This window comes from Ambystoma mexicanum, chromosome 1p (genome assembly GCF_040938575.1).
Source record: "Ambystoma mexicanum isolate Mex_15411 chromosome 1p, UKY_AmexF1_1, whole genome shotgun sequence".
Lineage (NCBI taxonomy): Eukaryota > Metazoa > Chordata > Amphibia > Caudata > Ambystomatidae > Ambystoma > Ambystoma mexicanum.
The window spans coordinates 605,131,634-605,152,474 of record NC_090921.1 but is presented as its reverse complement, the minus strand read 5'-3'; the positions used below and the strand labels follow the sequence as shown (position 1 = coordinate 605,152,474).

Sequence of the window (20,841 nt, the reverse complement as noted above, 5' to 3'; positions counted from 1 at the left end):
AGCAGGATAGCTCACAGAGCTAAACTCAAGGACGCCCAACACTTGAACGTGCTGTAAAAATCTGAGGATGGCTTCGAGAGGAGGAGATTGGGGAGAGGGCAGTCATTGGCTGGGGGCTGTATAACCTAGAGTTCAGCGATTCGTTTAGAGGAGAAATACAGTTTGCGAGAGGAAGTGAATCTGTTTTTTTCTTTTACTGAGGATTCCCGGCCTGACCACAGGGAATATTCATGAGCATGTGTATCCACGCCAGACCCCATGCTAGAGAATAATAAAGAAACATTGTCAGCCGTTACTCGATGTGAAAGTGGGAAAACAAGAGTGGCAGGAGAGAAGCCCTACTGGTAGAAAGTATAAAGGAGGACAGGTGTATAACCTGCATTGACTGTGGCAAACATAACAGTGGAGCAAACCGCACCAATGTGCATCATGTCGTCCCAAAAGAGGTTGTGACTGTCAATGTTGTTGAAAGTTAAAGACTTTCCCAAAATGTTTGAAGTAGACCTTACCACAGAGAAACTTGTACTAGTGTTAGGAGCTTTTGTCCTGGCAGGCAAGTATACCAGGATAGGGACCTTTTAGTCGTAGTGCTGGCAGGTTAGTGGACTAGGAATAAATTATTGAAGTATTTTATTGTGGTTGAAGGTTGTGGAGAAGAAGTGGCAAGACCACTAAAGTGTTTAATAAATTGTTGTGGAATCAGACGGACAAAATATTATCGTGGATAGAAAGAATTGTGAAAGCATTTTATTTATTTATAAATAAAATACTTTCACATTAATGTGAAAGTATTTTGGCTTTCGCAAAAAGAAGAATTTGTGTTGAACGTTTCGTCTATATGTGGAGAGATCAAGACTTTGCATGTTTGGTTGAGCCTTTTTTAAAGTCCAAGTGAAAGTTTTGGAGAAAGAAGGACTTGATCAAAACTTGGTTACAACAAGGAACTTTCTTATTTGAACCTTTCAGTGCAAACCTTTGAGAATCTTGCTTTGAATCTGGGGAAAGGGATCTGACCCAGGTTACACAGATACACAGCTATTATAATTATGTTAAATCCAACTGTTAATTCTGTTAAATTTGAATTGCCATATATTACCTTCATGAGTTTGATGTATGGATAAGTGTGACGGACAGTATCCTTATTAGAGCGTTTTCCTTTAGTTTATTTTGCTATGCAGGGAAATTCTCTTCAGATTAGCGATAGTGAGGCATTTGACAAATACTTCTGATTTAATAAAATGGAGCTACCTGTGAAAACCCTTTACCAAGTTGTATGCCTCACATGTCTGACCCCTCAGAACTCCTAATGCACGTCCTGTCTCAACTCCCTCCTCTAGGAAACGACACGCAGATGGTGCGCCAGATAGTGCAGATCATCTGCCGAGTCTCTGCGTTTGGAAACCTCTGGAGTGTGTCCACCTCCGGGCCCTGAGCATTCTGCCCAACTGCCTCCATTGCTGAGCACTCTGATCGAGTCACAACCTGCTCTCACTGCCACTGGTAAACGCCCTCTGTAGTTTCCGTCCATCACAACACCCTTTCCATGAGGACAGGTCACAAGATTCAGCATGTGCCACAACTTACTGCAGGAGTGCCAGCCTGCACTCCATGCATTTGTTCCCATTCCCCAGGATCAGGCCTGCTGCAGCCAATGCCAGGGCGGAGGGAAGGCCTCCTCCTGAACATAGCCTTTCCCGGGAGTTTCGGCTCAGTTCTCACACTCTGTCACTGCCAGGTGTACTCCATAGACGATCCTCTGTTAGGGAGAAGTCTCATTTATGGCTAATTTCCCTCAATTAGTGAGTCCCCCAGCAGCTTTGCTGGACTTCTGGAGTTTATTTTTTTCCACTTGGTAAGAGCTTTTCCCCCACTCCTAACACTGTTTTGCTATGTGTTTCCATCTGTTTTTGAGAGTGTGGACTCTGAAGTACACCACTTCAGTAGCCCCCTTCTTTGTGTGCGTCACACAGCACCTTCAGTGCCGTGGCACAGGGTTATCTTTGAGACTTCCCTCGACTCCATTTCTGAGGCGACTACTGTCCCCCTGAAAAGGGTATAGTTACCATTAACTTTACTTAGTCAATCTACCACAGATCCAGTACACCCATCTTCCATGCAGTACTGGAAAGGGTTAACTCGCATCCCTTTTTATCTGTACCTCCTAGAGCATTGTTTCGCTCTTTTAACATTTAGACTTGGCTGGTGGCAGTGGTATCTACCCTAACTTTTCTACCGCAATTATATTAGATAAACGTGGTACTGTTCTTGGCTATTATATTAGCCTCGAACATAAACCCGCTTGACCAAATAGTCTTTCTTTTGGCTCCGGTTGGGTTTATTCGCCATTTCTTTTTGTTAAAGTCCTTCTTGTGTTGTACTTTGCGCGGCAAACCAGGTTCGCCTTCTTTGTTCACTGTCTTTTGGCGGGCTTCTGCTCAGAAGCCCTCCTTAAGGCGCCTGGGCGTCTAGGTGGGCTGAATGTGAGGGAGGGGAGCAGTCACCCCCTGCACAGGGTATCCTAGGAAACCCAAGTCACACTTTGTCATTATTGGCCAGGGTATTTGTCCGGGCTGAACAACCCCCCTGCTGGGTGATTGACAGCCAGGCTGCGTGAATCGGGGTTTTTCACATTAAAAAACAGGACTCTTGGGCTAGAAGTCAGTCTCGCCACTGGAACTACAAGGAACCGAACAGAAGCGGAGAGAACGACGGCTGCTGCAACTACCCCGTCCCGGTGAAGCCCTGCTGCAGTCCTGAGCTATACGCCTTTCAACGACTCAGAGAAGATCCAGTCTGGAGTTCTTCCCTTGAGATTGGTGGGGATAACCAGCTCATCTTCAGCCAGAGGATCCTCTTACGTGGTCGAAATCGCTGCACACTGCTGTAGTGGTCCGGATAGCACCTGAAGAGCCTCTCCTGTTTTTAAGGAGCGCACCTTTTATTCTGTGTCGCTGCTGCCGGCCTCATCCCAGTGTGGTGCAGACCCCCTTCAGACGTCCTTCCTTCTCAAAGCTCCAGGAATCGTGGGTCTGCAGGAAACCAACAGGAACAACTGCCAGGGCACCAGCTGCACCATTGGAACAAGGTACTGTGTTCTGTTGAGGAAACTGGGTGAATCCCTTTTCTTCATTTTCAAGGCTTGCCCTCGTCTTCCCTCCTCCTTATAACTTTTGCTTCCGAACATTGACAATATCGCAGTACTTCTGGTTACGTTGAATCGTGAACTGTCTGACCGTGTGATCTTCAGCAACTGGCCCCGGTGTCTTCCGGCCCTTTGACTTTTGAACTCCTGTGTTTCAAGAGTGTTTCTTGATTCTGCCTGCCTAAACAAAATATTGCCTGCGATTTTTGCCTCCAACTCCCTCTGGGTATCTCAGGTGCTAAGTGTGTTTTTGCCCCGGTAGCATTTCATGTCACAGATACGCGTTTGTTTAGTAGACCAAACTGTCAAAAAGTGATCGCAATCGTATTCGCGGTAACGTGTTTTGTGCCCAACACCGGTTCATTCCAACACAGGGTACTTACCTTGAGACTTACTGTACAAAGTGAATTGGTTAATTGTAGTATATTGAACGTGTGGTTTTTATTGAAGTTTCATAGAAGTGTTGTGTTTATAACGAATGGTTTAAAAATAAATGTACTTCTATCTTTCTATCTGAAACCTTGAGTCAGTGTTTGCTTGAGTCACAGTAATTGTGGTCCCTTTGTGTAATCTCTGCTACTGCTCATATACTCTTGAGATAAGCCTGGCTGCTCCGCCACTGCTACCACTATGACATAGTAGTACAGGCTTGTACCAAAAGTAAAACTTGCATCACCACCTGTAGTCTTAATTGTGTGTAGTGGTCCCTAAGGGCACTGCACAGGATTCTGCCTAACACTCTGCCATTGCATGTGTTAGGCAAGATTGTGTGCAGTATCCCGTGGAAGACTACAGCAACCTTGACCTCCTGGCAATAGGAACCCAACTGTTAGGGAGAATTCTCTGTATGGCTAATTTCCCAAACCTAGTGAGTCCCCCAGCAGCTTTGCTGGATTTTTGGGGTTTATTTTTTCTCTCCTGCTAAGAGTGAGATTCTTTTGCTTCCACTCTTAGACATGATTTGAGGTGTTCCTTTAACTTTCCATGTGTTTTATGGGCTATGGGGTCTTTTACGCCATAGGGTCTCATGTGTTTTTTTGATGTGGGCTACACAGCACCCTCCGTGCCGTAACCCAGGGGTGTCGTAGCGACCCCCCAACCTAGACTCCATAGCCTGGGACTGACTACTGTCCCCCAGGGCATGTAAAGTCACCATTGGCTTTACAAGTCCCAAATTATGAACAGAAACCAGTACAAACCATCATATTGTGGACGTACTGGTCGGGGCAATTCATTGTCCCGGGGTCTGTTGTTCGAGGGGACACGTCTCTGTCCCCCCTGATCGAGTTTTGGCTGGTGGCAGTGGATACTACTTTTTATATTCGACCGCGAATATATCTCTATGGGATTTTCCCATTGTTCGAGGCTACCAACTTTAATTATTTAATTCTTATAGCCTCGAACATATCGCTGGTTTATTTATTTAATATTAATTCACGGTTGGTATTTTTTGCCAGAACTCGATTCTAAAAATGGCGGTTGTGTTCTCTTCTGTGACTCCAACCCAAGTCGAGCCCTTTGTTCCACTTTTTGGCAGGCTTCTCCACAGAAGCCTCCAAAAGTGGTGCCACTCTGTCTGGGTACCACAGGGGTGTGGGAGGGGGTTTAGGCACCCTGCACTGAGTTACCTTGGTAACTCAAGTCGCACTCTTGTGTGATTGGCCCAAGTGGTGAGCCGGCCGGCTCACCACTTAGCATGTTTGACAGGTAGGCTGAGTGAATGGGGGTGTGCTGCATAAAAGCAGGGTTTTGGGAACTGGAACTTCAGAAGTCGCCACAGGACCTAAGAATCCGAGGAGGGAGAAACTGAGCCGACATGCAGCGACACTACCAGTGGGGCCCTGCTGAACCGTCTCACCACTTTTCCCAACGACAGAGATCCTCTCCAGTCCGGAGAGTCGTCTTCCTTTGACTGGTGGGGATAACCAGTTTTGCCTTCTTTTCACCTTCCTGGAGCATCTCGTGGCCGCCTTGCCCGTGCCAAGCATTCCGGCAACGGGAATACCACGGTTCACCACTACCGCAAAGAGAAGGGTAGTGCCTTTTAACCGGAGAACTCCGCGGCTGGTTTCTTCCCTGGCAGTGCAACGACCTTCATCTTTCCACCATGGCGAGACCTCTTCTTCCTCTGGACGAAACACCGACTTACACCTGCTGCCATGAACAACTTCCCCCGCTGGAGCTTTCTTCACACTTAAGGTACTGTGTCCCGCCTGGCTTCCCTTGCGACAGATCGTTCGGGGTGACAGTAAAGCCTCGACTTTCTAACCTGGGCTAGCCTGGGACAACCTAGCTAACGTTTCCTGACTTTAATTTCATCCTTTTTGTGCGAACTATCTAAAAAAACTCTTTGGGCATAACCCCACTGGTGAACCTGGACCGCTTCTGCTTGCTCTCTCCAAGAGTGGGCCTTGCAATTGACTTCCTTGCTCTCCAGTAGAACTCTGCCTACCCTGCCTTACTGTGGTTCTTTGAAAAAGTATTAAAACTTGTGTGCTTCTTTAACTCTGCCTTTTTCCCTCCCTTTCTTTACAACTTATTAGAGTGTCATCTTATGTTAAGCGCTCACCTCTGTCTGAAAAAAAAGGTGTTTCTCACTAAGACTTGTCTAATAAGTGAATAGGGTTGTATGTATGTGATAGTGACTGTGTGCTGAAATTACTTACCTTTTTTTTGCTAGTGTAATTTACAAGTGTGTTTTTAAATAAATAATTCTATACTTTTACACCAAAGCTCTGGTCAGTGTTTGCTTGTGCTACTGTGACTCTGTACCTATTGTGTATACTCTGCATACTGCCTAACTGTTATTGAGGGAAGTCGGACTGCTCAGCCACAGCTACCAAGTGAATCTGGTTGGTACAGACTGCTACCAAGTGGGTTTACTGCCAAACACCTGTAGTCCTAAATCTTTTGCAGTGGTCCCTAAGAGAACTGCACATGTTTCTGCCTAACACCAACCTTTGCTATAAGTCTGTACTACACAGGTTGGTAGTGTGGCTGAGCAGCCAGGCTTATCTCAAGAAGGGTCAATGTGAGCAGTAGGGTTGTAACACAGAATTTCACAGTGACAATAATTAAAATAAACACTTAGACTCAAGGTTTCTTGATTAAACAATTATTAATGTATTTAACAGTCAGTTACATAAGCCTGAAAACATGTAACAATTATAATTCACTTCAAAACACACTCGGTTTCTCTAAATCAGATGATACCCACTGGGATGGCACACAGGCACTTCCTACACACGCAGGTGACTTAAATAGCTAAGAACTGTGGACATTGATTTATCGCGGGTACATTTAGAGCAATACTGAGTTTGGTGCAAATGTTAGATTGGGGAATAAAACAAAGGTTACCAAATAATTCATAAACAGGTAAGTACTTTTTAAACCTTCCAATGTCAAGAAAATGTAACCCTTTCCTGGGGGAAAGGTAAAGGCACAGAGTCAGAGGTAAGAAAAGTCTCTCAGGGAGCCAGGACAGCCAATGTTAGTTGAGCAAAGTCTAGGGGAGCTGAAGATCTTTGCGTGTAAGTAAAGTCTTGCACAATGTTTTTAGAATGGTTTGTAGAAATAAGATTCACTTGAAGGGCCACACGCTGAGAGTCTTATGAGGGGCAAAGCTGCAAGCAGCTCTGTAAGGGCAACCAAGACAAGTCTCAACTGAGAACAAGTAAGGCTACACCACAAGAGGTAAGTCCTCTTAACTTTACAGTACCTTTGGTTAGAAGAAATGGTCCCAGCTAGCTTCTGTTCCGGTACAGCTCTGCAGACCCTGGTGTTCCTGGGCCTCAGTCGTGGGGACAAGAGGGAGGACGTCCGGGGACTGCAATGGGAAGATCAGCAGCAGCAATGCTCAAACTTCAATTCAGCAGCACTTCGCGATTCAACTCCTCGTGTCCGACAGCAAATAGCAACACAGCGTTTCTCGGATACCACTTCAGACTTTCCTCGCATCTGAGGTGGCTCAGTCCTTCAGGGAAGTCTGGAGGATCTTCCTGGCACTTGGGTCCGACTTAAAAGCGATCCACTCAGTTTGGTGTTCCTCTCACTGGCACTTCGGTTCCAGCAGCAGTAGTAGAGCGAGCTCAGAATGTCCAAAAAAGTTCACTTTGGGGTTGATTGGTCCCACCAACCCAAAAGGGAGAAGTCATCCTTGCAGGGCTTCTCTAGTCGGAATAAATTCAGAGCTTCAGCACAGCAGCAGGGATTCACCGGGCAAACCAGGAGTTGCAGCAGGGGTCTCTTACAAGTTCTTCTTCAGATTCCTTTGTCCAGTGGTCGACTCTGCCTTCCAAGCCAAAAATCCTCACCTTTCATGCAGGTTTCTCCCCGTCAATCGCACAGCAGGATGGCTGTCCGCCAAAAACAGCCAGCAGGCCAATCACCTTTGGGTGCATTCCAGTAAACTAGTGGGTTAAACACATGGAGTTTTGGGCACCCCCCTCACTTCCTGCCCCTGCCAGACATACTGGAACCAAAGGCGGCCTTCACTCCCGAAACCCGCCAAAGACAAAACGAACAAAGGGAGCAAACCTGGTTTGGCGCACAGAGTAAATCTCAAGAAGGGCGTTAATAACACACAATGGTAGTAAAAAGTAAACCACTGCCACCAGCCATTAATTGTAGAAATGGTAACAAAAATGTTTTCATGAGAAACTAGTAACCCCTTCAGCATCCTATGGTAAAATAGTGTGTGCCGAGTCTAGAAAGTTACAAATTGTAGGCAAAGTCCATTTCACTTCAATACTCTTGGAAACAGTAGTTTCACCAAGAGAAGGTATTTAAACTTTTGGGACATCTAAAAGACTTCCCTGTGCTACTGTACTGAAGGTGTTGTGTGTCAATGCAAAGATAATGCCTATGGAGTTTGTCAGACTCCAAAGTCAAAAGAGAAACAGAGTATAAATCACAGAAAAAATACATGAGAGAATGGGAAAAATGTCCCTCACTCTCCCGGTTAGAAATTAAAAGTCCTAAAGTCCCAAAAAAGAGTTGGGGGTCTTCAAGGTAGAAAGGAATTGCCATCTCTGAGAATTCTCCCAAACAGCATGGGTCTCCTCCATCCAGAGTTGGTTTTATGTGGCTCAGATAGTTAAGATCCCTGCAGAGCTTCATGAGAGTGCCGCCATGCCATCTTGGTCTGCATCCAAGCAACACCCCGACCCCCTCACACCATCATGTATGTTTACTTTTTGACAGAAAAGACAAAATCAAAAAATGCTCTGCTCAATTATAAAAATAAGATTCAAAGCTTACATTTTTCGGGTGTTGCTTCCTGTGATGAAGACTCTGAGCCAGACTCAAGCACAGCATTTTCCTTATTACTGTCTGGGTTAAGTTCATTACATTTGGGCGGACTCTGAACAGAAAAAGAAACCCATTATAAGCAAGCAACGAGGGCGACTGCTACCCATAGAGGGAGTGCTACAGAATAGTGACATTTGACAAGGAATGAGAAAAACATGCTTCTTCAGAAAAGGGCTTTCTAAATCAAACAACCTGTGACCAGGAAGAATAGAAGACCCTGTTATGACAAGTTTTTGTACAAAACCTTGTTGATGGCTGAACAACCCACCAACCCCAGGGTGGGGTTTATTTGTTTGGTAATGCGCACCAAGCCCTTAGGTAGACAGGCGCAACAAAAACAAGAAATCTTAAAACTTAGTTACAGTGCAAAGGTAACAATACATAGAGCAGTGATTGCAATAGGTTCAAAATACAAAGGTACAAGATACATCAAATACAGGGCAATGGTCTTGGTAAGTCAAGGTAGCATTAACATATCAGTATATGCACACATACATATACACATAAGTATATGCAACCTTGCATGTCTACGTTATCGTATATCCATGGTACATGCAAATATGACAACACAGACGACCATGCGTACACAGATAACCAAACTGCAGTGTGGTTTGGCGGAAAACAAAGGGTCGTGTGGGGGCTGGAGAGGTAGAAGTGTAGTTTGTCAGTTATGTGTCATTAGTGTGTAACCAGTTGAGTATCTTATGTCTGAATTTAGGGTAGGGTTGTTCTAGTCTGAGATCAACTGGTAGTTTGTTCCAGCATTGTGCAGCTTTAACAGGGAAGCTGGTTCCTCCTGCTGTCAAGCGTTTGAAGCTAGGAATCTCCAACATAAATGAGTTGGCAGATCTCGTAGGGCGGGTAGCTGTTTTCCTAGTAGTTTTATCCATAAGGTATGGAGGTGCTAGGTTATTCAGGCCTTTGGAGGTGAGGGATGCTGTTTTGGGGAGAATTCTGTCTGTTATTTTCAGCCAGTTAACTTCTTTCCTGAATGCGGTAATATGCTCTATGTAAGGGATGTTCAAAGCTGCCCTCAGGGCATTATTCTGCAGTCTTTGAATTTTGTCTGTAAATATTTGTTGGCACCTGAGTACAGGGCATTACAGTAATCTAGTCTTGACATAAGAGCATTGGGTAGTGTAGTGCAGCTTGCTCTCGAGAGGTATGGTCTGGAAGCTCTGATGAGTTTGCAAGTATACGTTGTGGATGAGGCGAGGGAATTGACTTGCTTTTTGAGAGTGAGAGAGGAGTCCAAGTAGAATCGTAAGGTTTTAACTACAGACATCACCTTTGTAGGGTTATCATCAATGTTGAAGGATGTGTAGTTTCGGCTGAGTTTTTGGATATTGGCTTCGGAACCTAAGATTAGAAACTCCGTTTTTTCGTCATTCAGGCAGAGGCCATGGGATGCCATCCATGCCTGAGTGAGGGTGTATATTTTGTTCACCAAGGCCGAGTCCGCCTCGAAGTTGCCCGAAAGAGGTATGAGGATGTGTGTCATCTGCATAATTAATGTAGGTGACACCCAGTCTATCCAACTTGTTGAACAGTGGCTTGGTGAAGATATTATACACAATAGGGGAGACGCAAGTACCCTGTGGGACCCCGCAAGTTATTTTGATAGGATCGGCAGAGGCTGAAGTAGAGAAGACTCATGGTCCGTTTAGCTAAGAAGGATTGGACCCAATCTATGGCATCTTTGGTGAAGTTGGCGGCAGATTGGAGGTGGTTACATAACACTACATAGTCCACCAAGTCGAACGCTGCCGACAAGTCCAATAGAAGTAGCAGAGCTATTTTTCCATTATCTTTTAATTCTTCAATTCTTGAGGTCTAGCAGCGCTGTTTCAGTGCCATGGAGAAGGCGGAAGCCCGATTGTCGTGAGCCAAGAAGGTGGTTGGCTTCCAGATAGTCCTGAATTTGTATGTAAGCAGCTCTGTCTAAAATTTTAAGTAGAAATGGCACAGTGGTGATGGGTCTGTAATTGGTGGGGATAGTGTGGTCCAGAGTTTGTTTAAGTAGTGGTAGGACCCAGGATTCTTAAAGGTTGGCCGGTACTGTATTGGTTTTAAATGAGGAGTTTATCAGCTTGGAGATAAAAGGGGCTCGGTCTCTAGCTGCATCCTTTATTATCTGTGCTGGGCACGTGTCGCCTTTACAATTAGACGGTTTGAGGGAGAGTATTATTTTTTCTATTTCAGTTATAGAGATAGTCTTGAATCTAAAGGGTGTGGTTGTCCTCGACACCAAAGGTTGACTCGTTTGTTGGTCAATGAGTGGTAGTGAAGACTTTTTTTTTAGCAATTTTACATTTTAAGGACAATATTTTATTCGATAGAGCATTTCGTATGTTAGTACACCATGATTTATCCTTTGGTTTATCCTTTGGGGCATAGTCTACCGGTTGGATAGGGGATTCTAGTTCGCAGAGGATGGAGAATAATTCTTTGGTGTTGGATTTAGCTTTCTCAATCCTGTCATTGAAGGTGTTTTTTGTCTTTGGTTATTTCTTTTTTGTACATTTTTGGAAATTCCGTTAAGTTATTTTCAGAGGGGGATTGGCGCCAGATAGACTGGAGTTTCTTTTTTTGTGATCTTAAGGATTTAAGTTGGGGGGTGAACCAGGCATTCAGGTGTGCTACTTGTCTAGCTTTGCGCAGTTTGACAGGAGCAATCATGTCCAGTGCCTTAGTCATAGCATTATTGAAGGTATTTACTAATGCGTCAGGGTTATTTTCCATTCCAGAGATGGCAGGAAGGAGAACAGGGATCAGTTTTTCAGCAATAATATCCTTCTTCTGGTAGGGAGAGGTGTGCCAAGTTATTAGGCTTGGGGCTAAGGAGGTCTAATGCAGTAGAGAAGTTTATTAAGTGATGATCTGTCCAAGATTGAGGGACAATATCGGTAATGTTGATGTTACAGTTTAGATCGGCTACCCAGTCAAGGGTCCTTCCTTTGATGTGTGTTGGTGAGAGGATTTTTTGCGTAAGACCATGGTCATTTAGTAAGGCTGCAATAGATTCAGCATGTTTATTGTCAGTATCATTAAAGCCTAGATTGAAATCTCCCAACAGTAGTGTTTGGGAGTGATCTTTGGTGTTGTCGGCTAGCAGACTAGTTGGGTCGTCTTCGAAGGTGCCTAGAGGCCCAGGGGGTCTATATATCAAGTGGATGGTTAGAGTACGGTTGTTGGGGAGGGGCAATTTGGCAGAGAGTACTTCACAGGATGTGAAAGGAACTGAGGTGGCAAGTCTAATAGGGTGGGTTGTTTTGAAGATGATGGCTAGGCCACCACCTCTGGCATTAGGCCGGACCACGCTAATGATTTGGTAGTTGTCGGGTACTGCTAACTTGAGAGTTGGTCCTGCGGCCTCGTGTAGCCAAGTCTCAGTTATGGGCAGTAAATCGAGGTTGTCATTGTTTAAGATGTCTGCAATTTCGGTAGCATGGGCTACCACTGATCTAGAGTTTATGAGGGACCCTGTTAGCATTAGGGTACTGTCAGGGTTAGCAGTTAGCGAGGTTTTGTGTGAAGGGGTATCTCGGGAAGTGTGATTTTGGGGGGGGTGGGGGGGATTGGTCAGTGGTATTGGTAGTATGCGTTAGTGTGGAAGAGGGGTTTTTGGACCGGGTACTAGTTCGATTATTGGCATTGTTAGGGCAGTTTCTATAAGGTTCATAGATAGGAGACAATCTAGACCCAAGTCTCAGGTTTCTATCCTTAGGAGGGTTTGTTATGATGGCAGTGGCCATAATGGTTATGATGGCACAGGTAAGTAGTGCCGTCTGGGCTAGTTTAGTCAGGTAGGCAGAGGTAATTGTCAGACTATACTAGGGTCATACTAACATCTAAGTGTTAATTCAGTGTAGATGAAGGTGGGCGGGACTTCTGTGCTATACCTAGCAAATGCTAGTTGTAGTTAGATCACATCTAGGCTAGTCAGTGCAAACACACCTAGGCTAAATGCAATTGTAGGCACAGGGCACATGTAGGCTAGTCAATGCAGAACACACCTAGGCTAAATGCAATTGTAGGCACAGGGCACATGTAGGCTAGTCAATGCAGAACACACCTAGGCTAAATGCAATTGTAGGCACGGCACATATAGGCTAGTCAATGCAGAACACACCTAGGCTAAATGCAATTGTAGGCACAGGGCACATGTAGGCTAGTCAATGCAGAACACACCTAGGCTAAATGCAATTGTAGGCACAGGGCACATCTAGGCTAGTCAGTGCAAAAACATACCTAGGCTAAATGCAACTGTAGGCACAAGGCACATGTGGACTGGATGATGAGGACAATGTGGAACTGTACATACAAGTCTCAGGTGTACAGAGTATACTGAATATAATAGCAGATTAGTGCAGTCTACAGACAAGGTATAGGCATGCAGACACAAGTGCGCTGAATCAGATAGGAAATGACCAGGGTGAGCAGTATAGGGCACTAGACGGAACAGTCTGGTGCAGTGAAGTAAAGCATCAAATAGTGCACAGCGCCATTGTATCGAAGATCAAAGTCAAAGTCGGAGAGGCGCAAGGCACCTTACTTGTGCGCAACAATTGTGAGGTTGGTGTAGATCATAAATACGATCTAAGCAGGTGACATAGGCAGCAACATCAGAAGAGGCTTAACCGGGAGGGGACAGGCTCCAGACAGGCAGGGCTCCTTATGTAGATGGTCCTTTGGTAGACGGCCGGCGCTCGCCTGCCGGCTTAGGATTGGCCTTGTAAAGCGAAAAAGCATGTTGCCTAAAATACAGACAAACCCCTCTTTAAAAGGTAGGTCGAGTGGCAAAGTGATCCGACTTAAGTCTCAGGTAAGGGTAGCATGCTGACACAAAGGGACAATGAGTCCACACATCGCACCACTCATACTGAAAAATATGCATTTACTATGTCACACGTATAAAACTAATTATGTTCAAATTGGTATTTGCACATAATAGACAGTATAAAAGACTCATCTCACCGCGATGCGTAAATGTAGGTCCACTATCTAGATAGGTACAACATATACTGACAAGTGGGGAGTGAGATGGTAAAGATAAAAAGGGAAGCAGACATTCTGAAAATGATTAAAAATCCCTATGTTTGCTACATTATCCTACTACGCACAGCCCACTCCTACTTTATATCATAGTCCCACTACACCTGGTGGTAGTCACAGAACACCAAGACAGGGGAAGTGGGGTGGACGGATAAAACTATTCTGAAACACAATCGGAAACCTGCAAAAGATCCATATATATTCTAGACAGTTACTACTTGTTAGGACACATTTCTCTATATGCAACTTTGCCTCCACATTTTATGGACCCCCAAACTTGTTGCTTTTGTTTTTCAACCTGCCCGGACATTTTACTGGGAAGAGAAGCCTGGCCTTTTTGCTTATTTTCGTCATTGGTAAAACGTATCAGTGCTTCAGACTAGCATATCAGTACCTGGAAACTATGTTTCCCTTTAGTCTTTTTACCTTTTTGATAACTTTTTAACAGTGCACACAGCATCTTACAGTGCAGAGGGGATACTTTTGTATTACCCTAGTCTTTTAAACGTCGGACTTTTGCAAACTTTGATATGTGCCTAAACAAATTACTTACCCCTGGTAATGTTCTTTCGATTGGAAGTCCCAGCCGCGCATTCCTCATCTTTGATAAACTTCGATATCCTGCTTGCTGCTCAGAAACATTTCCCAACAGAGGGTGCCGTGTGTTGAAATTGTGTCTTTTCAAGGGCCTCCGTCATCGAGTGCAACGTTGTACGCTGGTATAAAAGGCACGCACCGCTCCCGGTTAGGGAGAATTCTCATTCTATGGCCAATTTCCCTTACCTATAGAGTCCCCCAGCAGCTTTGCTGAATTTTAAGGGTTGGTTTCTTTTTACCTGCTAAGAGTGAGACTCTTTTTTCCACTCTTAGGCATTTTTGCTATGCGTGTTCTAGGCTATTTTTGTGTTTAATGCCTATGGGATCTTTCTCAACCCCATAGGAACCATCTCTATTCACATGTGTTACACAGCACCCTCAGTGCAGTGACACAGGGGTGTAGTAGCGACCCCCAAACAGACTCCATACCCTTGGACTGACTACTGTCTCCCAGGGCATGTAAAGTCCCCATTGACTTTACTAGTCAAATCCTATGAACTAAACCAGTACAACCCATCTTATTATGGAGGTACTGGAGGGGGTTAATAGTTTTTCCCCTATGTTCATTTTCGAAAGGGTACCCTACAGACCCTCTCTCAAAAGTTTCTGGCTGGTGGCAGTGGTTACTACCATAAATATTCGACCACAAATATTTCCCTATGGGATTTTCCCATTGTTTGAGGCTACCACTTTTTCTGACAGCCTCTAATATACCGCTGGTGAATTTTAATATTAACTTTGCTCCGGTAGGTTTCATTTGCCAGAACTTTAATGTAACTTCTTTCTCGTGTCTTTCTCTAAACTTCTAACCCAGGTCGGGGATCCTTTGCTCGTCCGTTTGGCAGGCTTCCACCAAGAAGCCCTCCTTTCTGCGCCACTGAGTCTGGGGTGGGTCCATTGTGTGGGAGGGGGAGTAGGACCCCTGGACAAGGTTGCCTCAGCAACCCATGTCGCACTCTATCCTGATAGGCTGGAGGGTCTCCCGCCAAGATGACCACTCCACTGTGTGAGTGACAGCTAGGCTGTATGAATGGGGATCTTTTTGCATAAAAGCAGGGTCTTGAGGACTGGAAGAGCAAGACGTCGCCACTGGAACTAAGAAGCCAAAGAGGAGAGAAGCCAAAGACATTTGCAACGACTGAACCACCGGTGAAGCCCTGCTGCAGCGTCTCACCACTTTTATCCACACAACGAGAGAAGATCTTCATCTGCAAGAGCCTTCTTCCCTTGAGCTGGTGGGGCCAACCAGTTTGCCAATCGCCTTCCCGGACCTGCCTTGCTTGGATGAGCCAGTCTTCCCGGTAGTAGTAAACGTGGATCCCTCGTAGACTCAGTTGCACCGCCACTAGCACCAGGCACTTGGTGAAAACCCTTGGCGCCGACTTTAGCCCGAACGGGAGGGCCTTGAACTGATAATGCTTCCCCCGAGCGACGAAATGCAGAAACTTGCGGTGTCCTTTGTGTATGGGAACGTGGAAAGTATGCGTCCTCCAGATCCAAAGACGACAGAAAATCCCATTCTTCCAGCTATTCTAGCATGTGCTGAAGGGTGACCATCCTGAACTTCTGGGACTTTATGTATTTGTTTAACCGTCGTAGGTCAAGAATGGGCCTCCAGCCCCCGGTCTTCATTCTTATGGGGAAGTATCTTGAGTATACTCCGGAGCCCCAAAGACGCTTTGGAACCAGCTCTATCTCCCCCTTTTGTAACATGGCCCGAACCTCCAGCAGCAGCTGATGGATGTGGTTTTCCTGCCGGGCCACCAGTGGTATTCGCGGACACTTCCAGTGGAATTCTAAGGTTTGTCCGTGGGCGAGAGCGTCCAGCATCTATCTGTCGGTGGAGATGGTCTCCCACACGCAGACGAAGATCAACAGCCGACCCCGGAAACCCTTCAAAGAAAGGATATATTCCCCTTCTGGGGAACGAAAGGACTGTCGTCGTTGTAGGATGCCTAGGGCACGTGCCGTCTCCGTGTTCGCCTTGATAGCCTGGAGGGATTCATCCATAGCTTTTCCGAACAGGTTGTCCCCGTCAAAGGGCATGTCCAAAACCCTTGTCTGGACCTCCGGTCTAAAGTTGGTGACCTTGAGCCAGCCACAACGGCGAAGAAAAACTCAATTTCCCATCTGACGGAAACTTGTATCCGCGATGTCCAGGGCCACTGTAATGGCGTGGTCCGACGCCATCTCGCCTTCTTGAAGGATCTCCAAAGCCTCAACCCGCTTGTCATCGGAGAGGAAGTCCAGCAGCAGAGCCAGCTTAAACCACAGGTCCCGGTCGTATCTGGCTCCTACAACCAGGACACCCATAACCCAACTTTGCACGCAAAAGAGCCCTTCACTTTTAAACGTGCTATTTCACAATATATGGGTTTATCACAAGGAAATGTAAATGACGAGTCAATTTTAGACTGTACTGTCTTAATGTTTACATATCCAAGCACACAGACAACGGGTCATTTACCTAAGGACCCTAATTACCAATCACTGCCCAGTATAAACTTATCAAATTAGTAAGCATACTGACCATTTACTAACAATATTTATGAAACAAAAGGTCTCTGAACTGTCTAACCTATTCTCTTTTTCCCCCCTCCATCTTCCTGTCCCTGCCCTCACCTCTTTCTCTCTATCTGTACTGAATTACAACACATGCAACAGGTTGTTTCAATGTATTGGACAATAAATGTGTTGGACCCAATTGCTGCTCAGCCCCGATGACGACCTTAGTAGGTTGAAACACCTGTCAGCAGTTATCAGTGTCTTAAATCTGTCAACCTCCAATTAATACTCTGAGGAAAATCCTTGTGGCTTTAATTGATTTTTCAATTCCATGATTTAAATGTAAAAAAAAGTGTCAAAGCCTAAAATGTTATCATAGGTACAGGTATAGGCATTCACATCAAAACAAGGAAGTTCTGATACAAAATGTTTGTACCATGTAGATTTTTGCGCACTTCAATTTTGATGTATTGTTAGAAACTCTTGGATTTCAATAGATTATGAAATCCAATGTTTTGAATGTTAAATAGTCTGAGAAAACTTGTCTATGTCCACTTTGTATTTGGAATAGTAATCCATCAATCATCAATCTTACAGCGACCAAATGTTTAATTTCCAAACTTTTTCTGACCGTCTATCACAAATAAATTGAGCCACACAGGCTGAGAATTGAAACTATCGCCTCTTTTGAGCACATAAATAGAAACCTAGGTGTGGAGCGCTGCAAGCAGAGGACCACATTTCCATCAGGTTGGAAACAAAACAGTTTTTTCTATTACTGAGGATTCCCAGCCTGACGACAGGGAATATTCATGAGCATGTGAATCTATGCCAGACCCGATGCTGGAGAAGTATTCTTAGAGGAAACTCAGCTCTTGCCTCCAGACTTCATGTGGCTTCTAAACAGGGACTTCCCAAGGCAGCGGATCGGGAGGCGGGGTTGGTGGAGGAGGAAGGGACAGCAATCCTGGTGGCAAGGGCCTTTGTTTGCGGAGATGGACACGTTGGTGGATCCCGAGGAGAGGTACCTTGGGGGTGAAGGGAACTGTGTTCCCTGATCTCCATTTATTCCCCCAACTAGGGTCAGGAAGGATTCTACCGCCATCTGGAGTCTATCATTCCTCCATTCTTGGAAGGCCAGATACTAGAAGGAGGTGGATTTTAATGGGGTTCCAGACCCAGTGATGGACAAGGCTCACCTCCCCGCCCTCACACAAAGTACTTTAGGATAGCAACAGGTATCCTCCATTTCTTTAACACTCTGGGGTGTGGGGAGGTGGATGCCTGGAGGGTGTTGCACCCAGGGGAACTGGATTTCATCTTTTTCTCACATGTCGAACGCACATCTCGTATAGACCTCATGTTGGCCTCTCCCACGGATCATATGTAGATGAAGTAGCCATAGGTACCAGACTTCTGTTTGATCATGCCCGGGTCAGCTTGACCATTAGACTTTGCCCCTCTCCAGCTAACTCTAAAACCCCATGGGGATTGTATTGTCCGATTCTGAACGATAGCCCCGAGGGACAAAATAGGGAAAACCATTCAGAACGACTTCCGGGAGAATCCCAATGAGCAAACATCTGCAGCGATCATATGGGACGCCATGAAGGAAGTGATTAGGGGGGAGATAATAGCCCATTCAACGGCATTCTACAAACGTAAGTGGTTCTTAAAGGCCCAGCTGGAAAAGCAAATTCAAGGTTTGGAGGTGGAATGCAAAAAAGGGTGGGCCCTGAAACTCCACTGTTCCCAGCAAATCATAAGGTATAAACTGGAAGCCCACTATGCTGAAGAGACGGCACAGTCGCTCTTATTAACTAAGCAGGGATATTATTCCAAAGGCAACAAAGCTAATCAGCTCCTGGTGAGGAAATTGGCAGAGTCAAGAAAGCGAAACAATTATAGGGTTACGAGACCAGCAGGGTTTGGTGCTTTATGGGGAGAGGGAGAAGAAGCACCTGGCGGAAACCCATTTCAGGGAATCCATGCAGGGGACTACTAGCACATTAGAGGAACAAAAGCAATATGTGGAGGGCGTCACGTTGCCTAAGCTCTCAGGGAAGAACAGCGCCGCACTCGAAGCCCTGATAGAGGTGGTGGAAGTCGAGGTGGTCATTAAGTCCTTGAAATCTAGGGCCCCGTGCCCAGATGGGTATTCTACCAACTTTTACAAAATCTTCAGACCACATTTGGCGGGCCACTTAGAACCCTCTTTAATTCTTTTAAGGAAACAGGACCACCATACTGCTCCTAAAACCCAACAAAGACCCCAGGGATTGCGCATCCTATATGCCAATTTTCCTTTTGAATAGAGACGCGGGCATATACTCGAAGGTTTTAGCTAATCGCCTGGCACCAATCCTTCTGGATCTTATCGACATAGACCAAACAGGATTTGTGATGCAAAGGAAAATGGGGGATAACATCTGTCGGGTTTTAAACCTGAGAGAAAAAGCCGGCACGGTTCAACAGTAATTAGCAATCCTGGCGCTGGATGACACAAAGGCTTTTGATAAAGTCGATTGGGCCTTCATGGAATCGACTCTGGAGGCGTTCCGGTTTGGCCCCCTATTTAGGTCAATGGTCATGGCCAACTATGACTCTCCCTCTACTTCCTTTCGGGTTAACCAGGGACTCGCCCACCCACCCATCCATCCATCCATCCATCCATCCTCCTCACCTGTGGGACACAGCAGGGCGGCCCGCTTTACCCTCAACTCTTCGCCTTGATCATGAAGCCGCTGGCTCAGCACCTCCGACGTAACCCCGCCATCTAAGGGCTCAATATTCAATATCCAGGACACGCAGCAGGAGGTGTCCCTTTATGCCGAAGTGTTGCTCACTCTAACCGATATCCAGGCCTCTCTCCCACAAGCACTAGAGCAGTTAAGGTGCTTCGGCAATGTAATCGGCTTTGAGATTAACTACAGCAAATCAGTGGCGCTAGGGTTGGGTCTCTCTAGCGAGGAAGTGCCCCCTCTGTCCTATTAGGTGGGTACCAAAGATGATCGACTAAATGGGGGTGCGGCTCACAGCCTCCCCCAAGGATCTGTTCGGGACTAACTTCCCTCCGCTCTTAGAATATTGGAGAAAGACCTGACCAGATGGGCTACACAGGAGATCTATCACTGTTATGCCGCATAACGGCAGTAAAGATGAACCTACTCCCCAGTTTACTATGCATATTCACGACGTTGCCAGTGGAAGTCCGAAAAAAAAGCAGCTGGACCGGTTGCAACAAAAGATTTTGGGGTTTGCCTTGTGGGACAAACTGGCTAGAATACCCAGGAGCAGGGTTGTTGGGGGGGCTCCCGTTTGGGGCGGGGGGTCTCAGATCTTTACAAATACTACTTAGCTGCCCAGATGTCACACCACCTTGATTGTTCCTTGCCCTCCCCCTTCCCCTCTCCAAATGGGCTTCCATTAAAACAGGCTGGCCTATCTCCCTGGGTGCCTTGCCATTCACACCCCCCCGCCCCCACCCCCCTCGGCATGGAAACACTGGCACCCAGCTCTCCTTACTTCAACCCAAGTATCCCTACAAGCATGCGATCGAGCTCAATGATTGAATACGTTTCTAAATTGGTTAAACCCCAGCTCCCAAAATCTTCACAATCCAGCTTTTGCTCCCAGGATGCAGCCAGGGGCCGTCAGACGAGGGAGGATGGGAGGCATTTGAACTTTAGCTCAACTCTAGGGGGGCGGGGGGGGGGGGGTGGGGGAGTGGGAAGTACCCTCTTACCTTTGAGGGGGGATCTTCCAGTTGTCGGAACTAAACAGGTTTTCCTACGGAAAACTGAGGCACTGGATAACGCATGCCTCGGTACGGCAGGGGGCCACCTGAAATATAAGCGCTATTGAGCCAACAGTCCAGGAGGGCCTTCAGGACAGAGGGGTCTTGAGGATTTACAAACTCCTGCAGGGGGACATGCTGACAAACCAGCCCTCGTATATGCATAGGTGGGAGGTAGATTTGGGACGACCCATAGAAGATGGGGCGTGGTTGAACATATGGACCAGGAACTACTCTACCACCAGATGTGTCACCAACAATGAATGCGCCTTGAAACTAATGCTCCGATGGCATTACCCTCCAGTGCAGTTATATGATTTCCAGTACCCAGGACTCCCTACGCTGGCAGAAGTTTGACAGATTGTTGCCCATAATCCAATTCTCTATCAGGCCAAATATTCTATTCAATTCTAATTCATCTTGGGTACGAAGCCTG

At 46.0% G+C, this 20,841-nt stretch overlaps 1 protein-coding gene across 7 annotated transcripts in view; it reads right to left on the bottom strand.

Annotated features, from left to right (window-relative positions):
• The window catches only part of RANBP3 (RAN binding protein 3), a 1,483,781-nt gene that overhangs the window by 573,711 nt on the left and 889,229 nt on the right, over positions 1 to 20,841 (bottom strand). For all 7 annotated transcript variants that reach the window (XR_011303967.1, XM_069649581.1, XM_069649583.1 and 4 more), the window contains one exon: positions 8,402 to 8,504. Coding sequence is in view for 6 of the 7 variants with exons in the window: in XM_069649581.1 (XP_069505682.1) it covers positions 8,402 to 8,504 (103 nt within the window). In the remaining variant the exon portion in view is untranslated. The remainder of the gene's footprint in view (positions 1 to 8,401; positions 8,505 to 20,841) is intronic.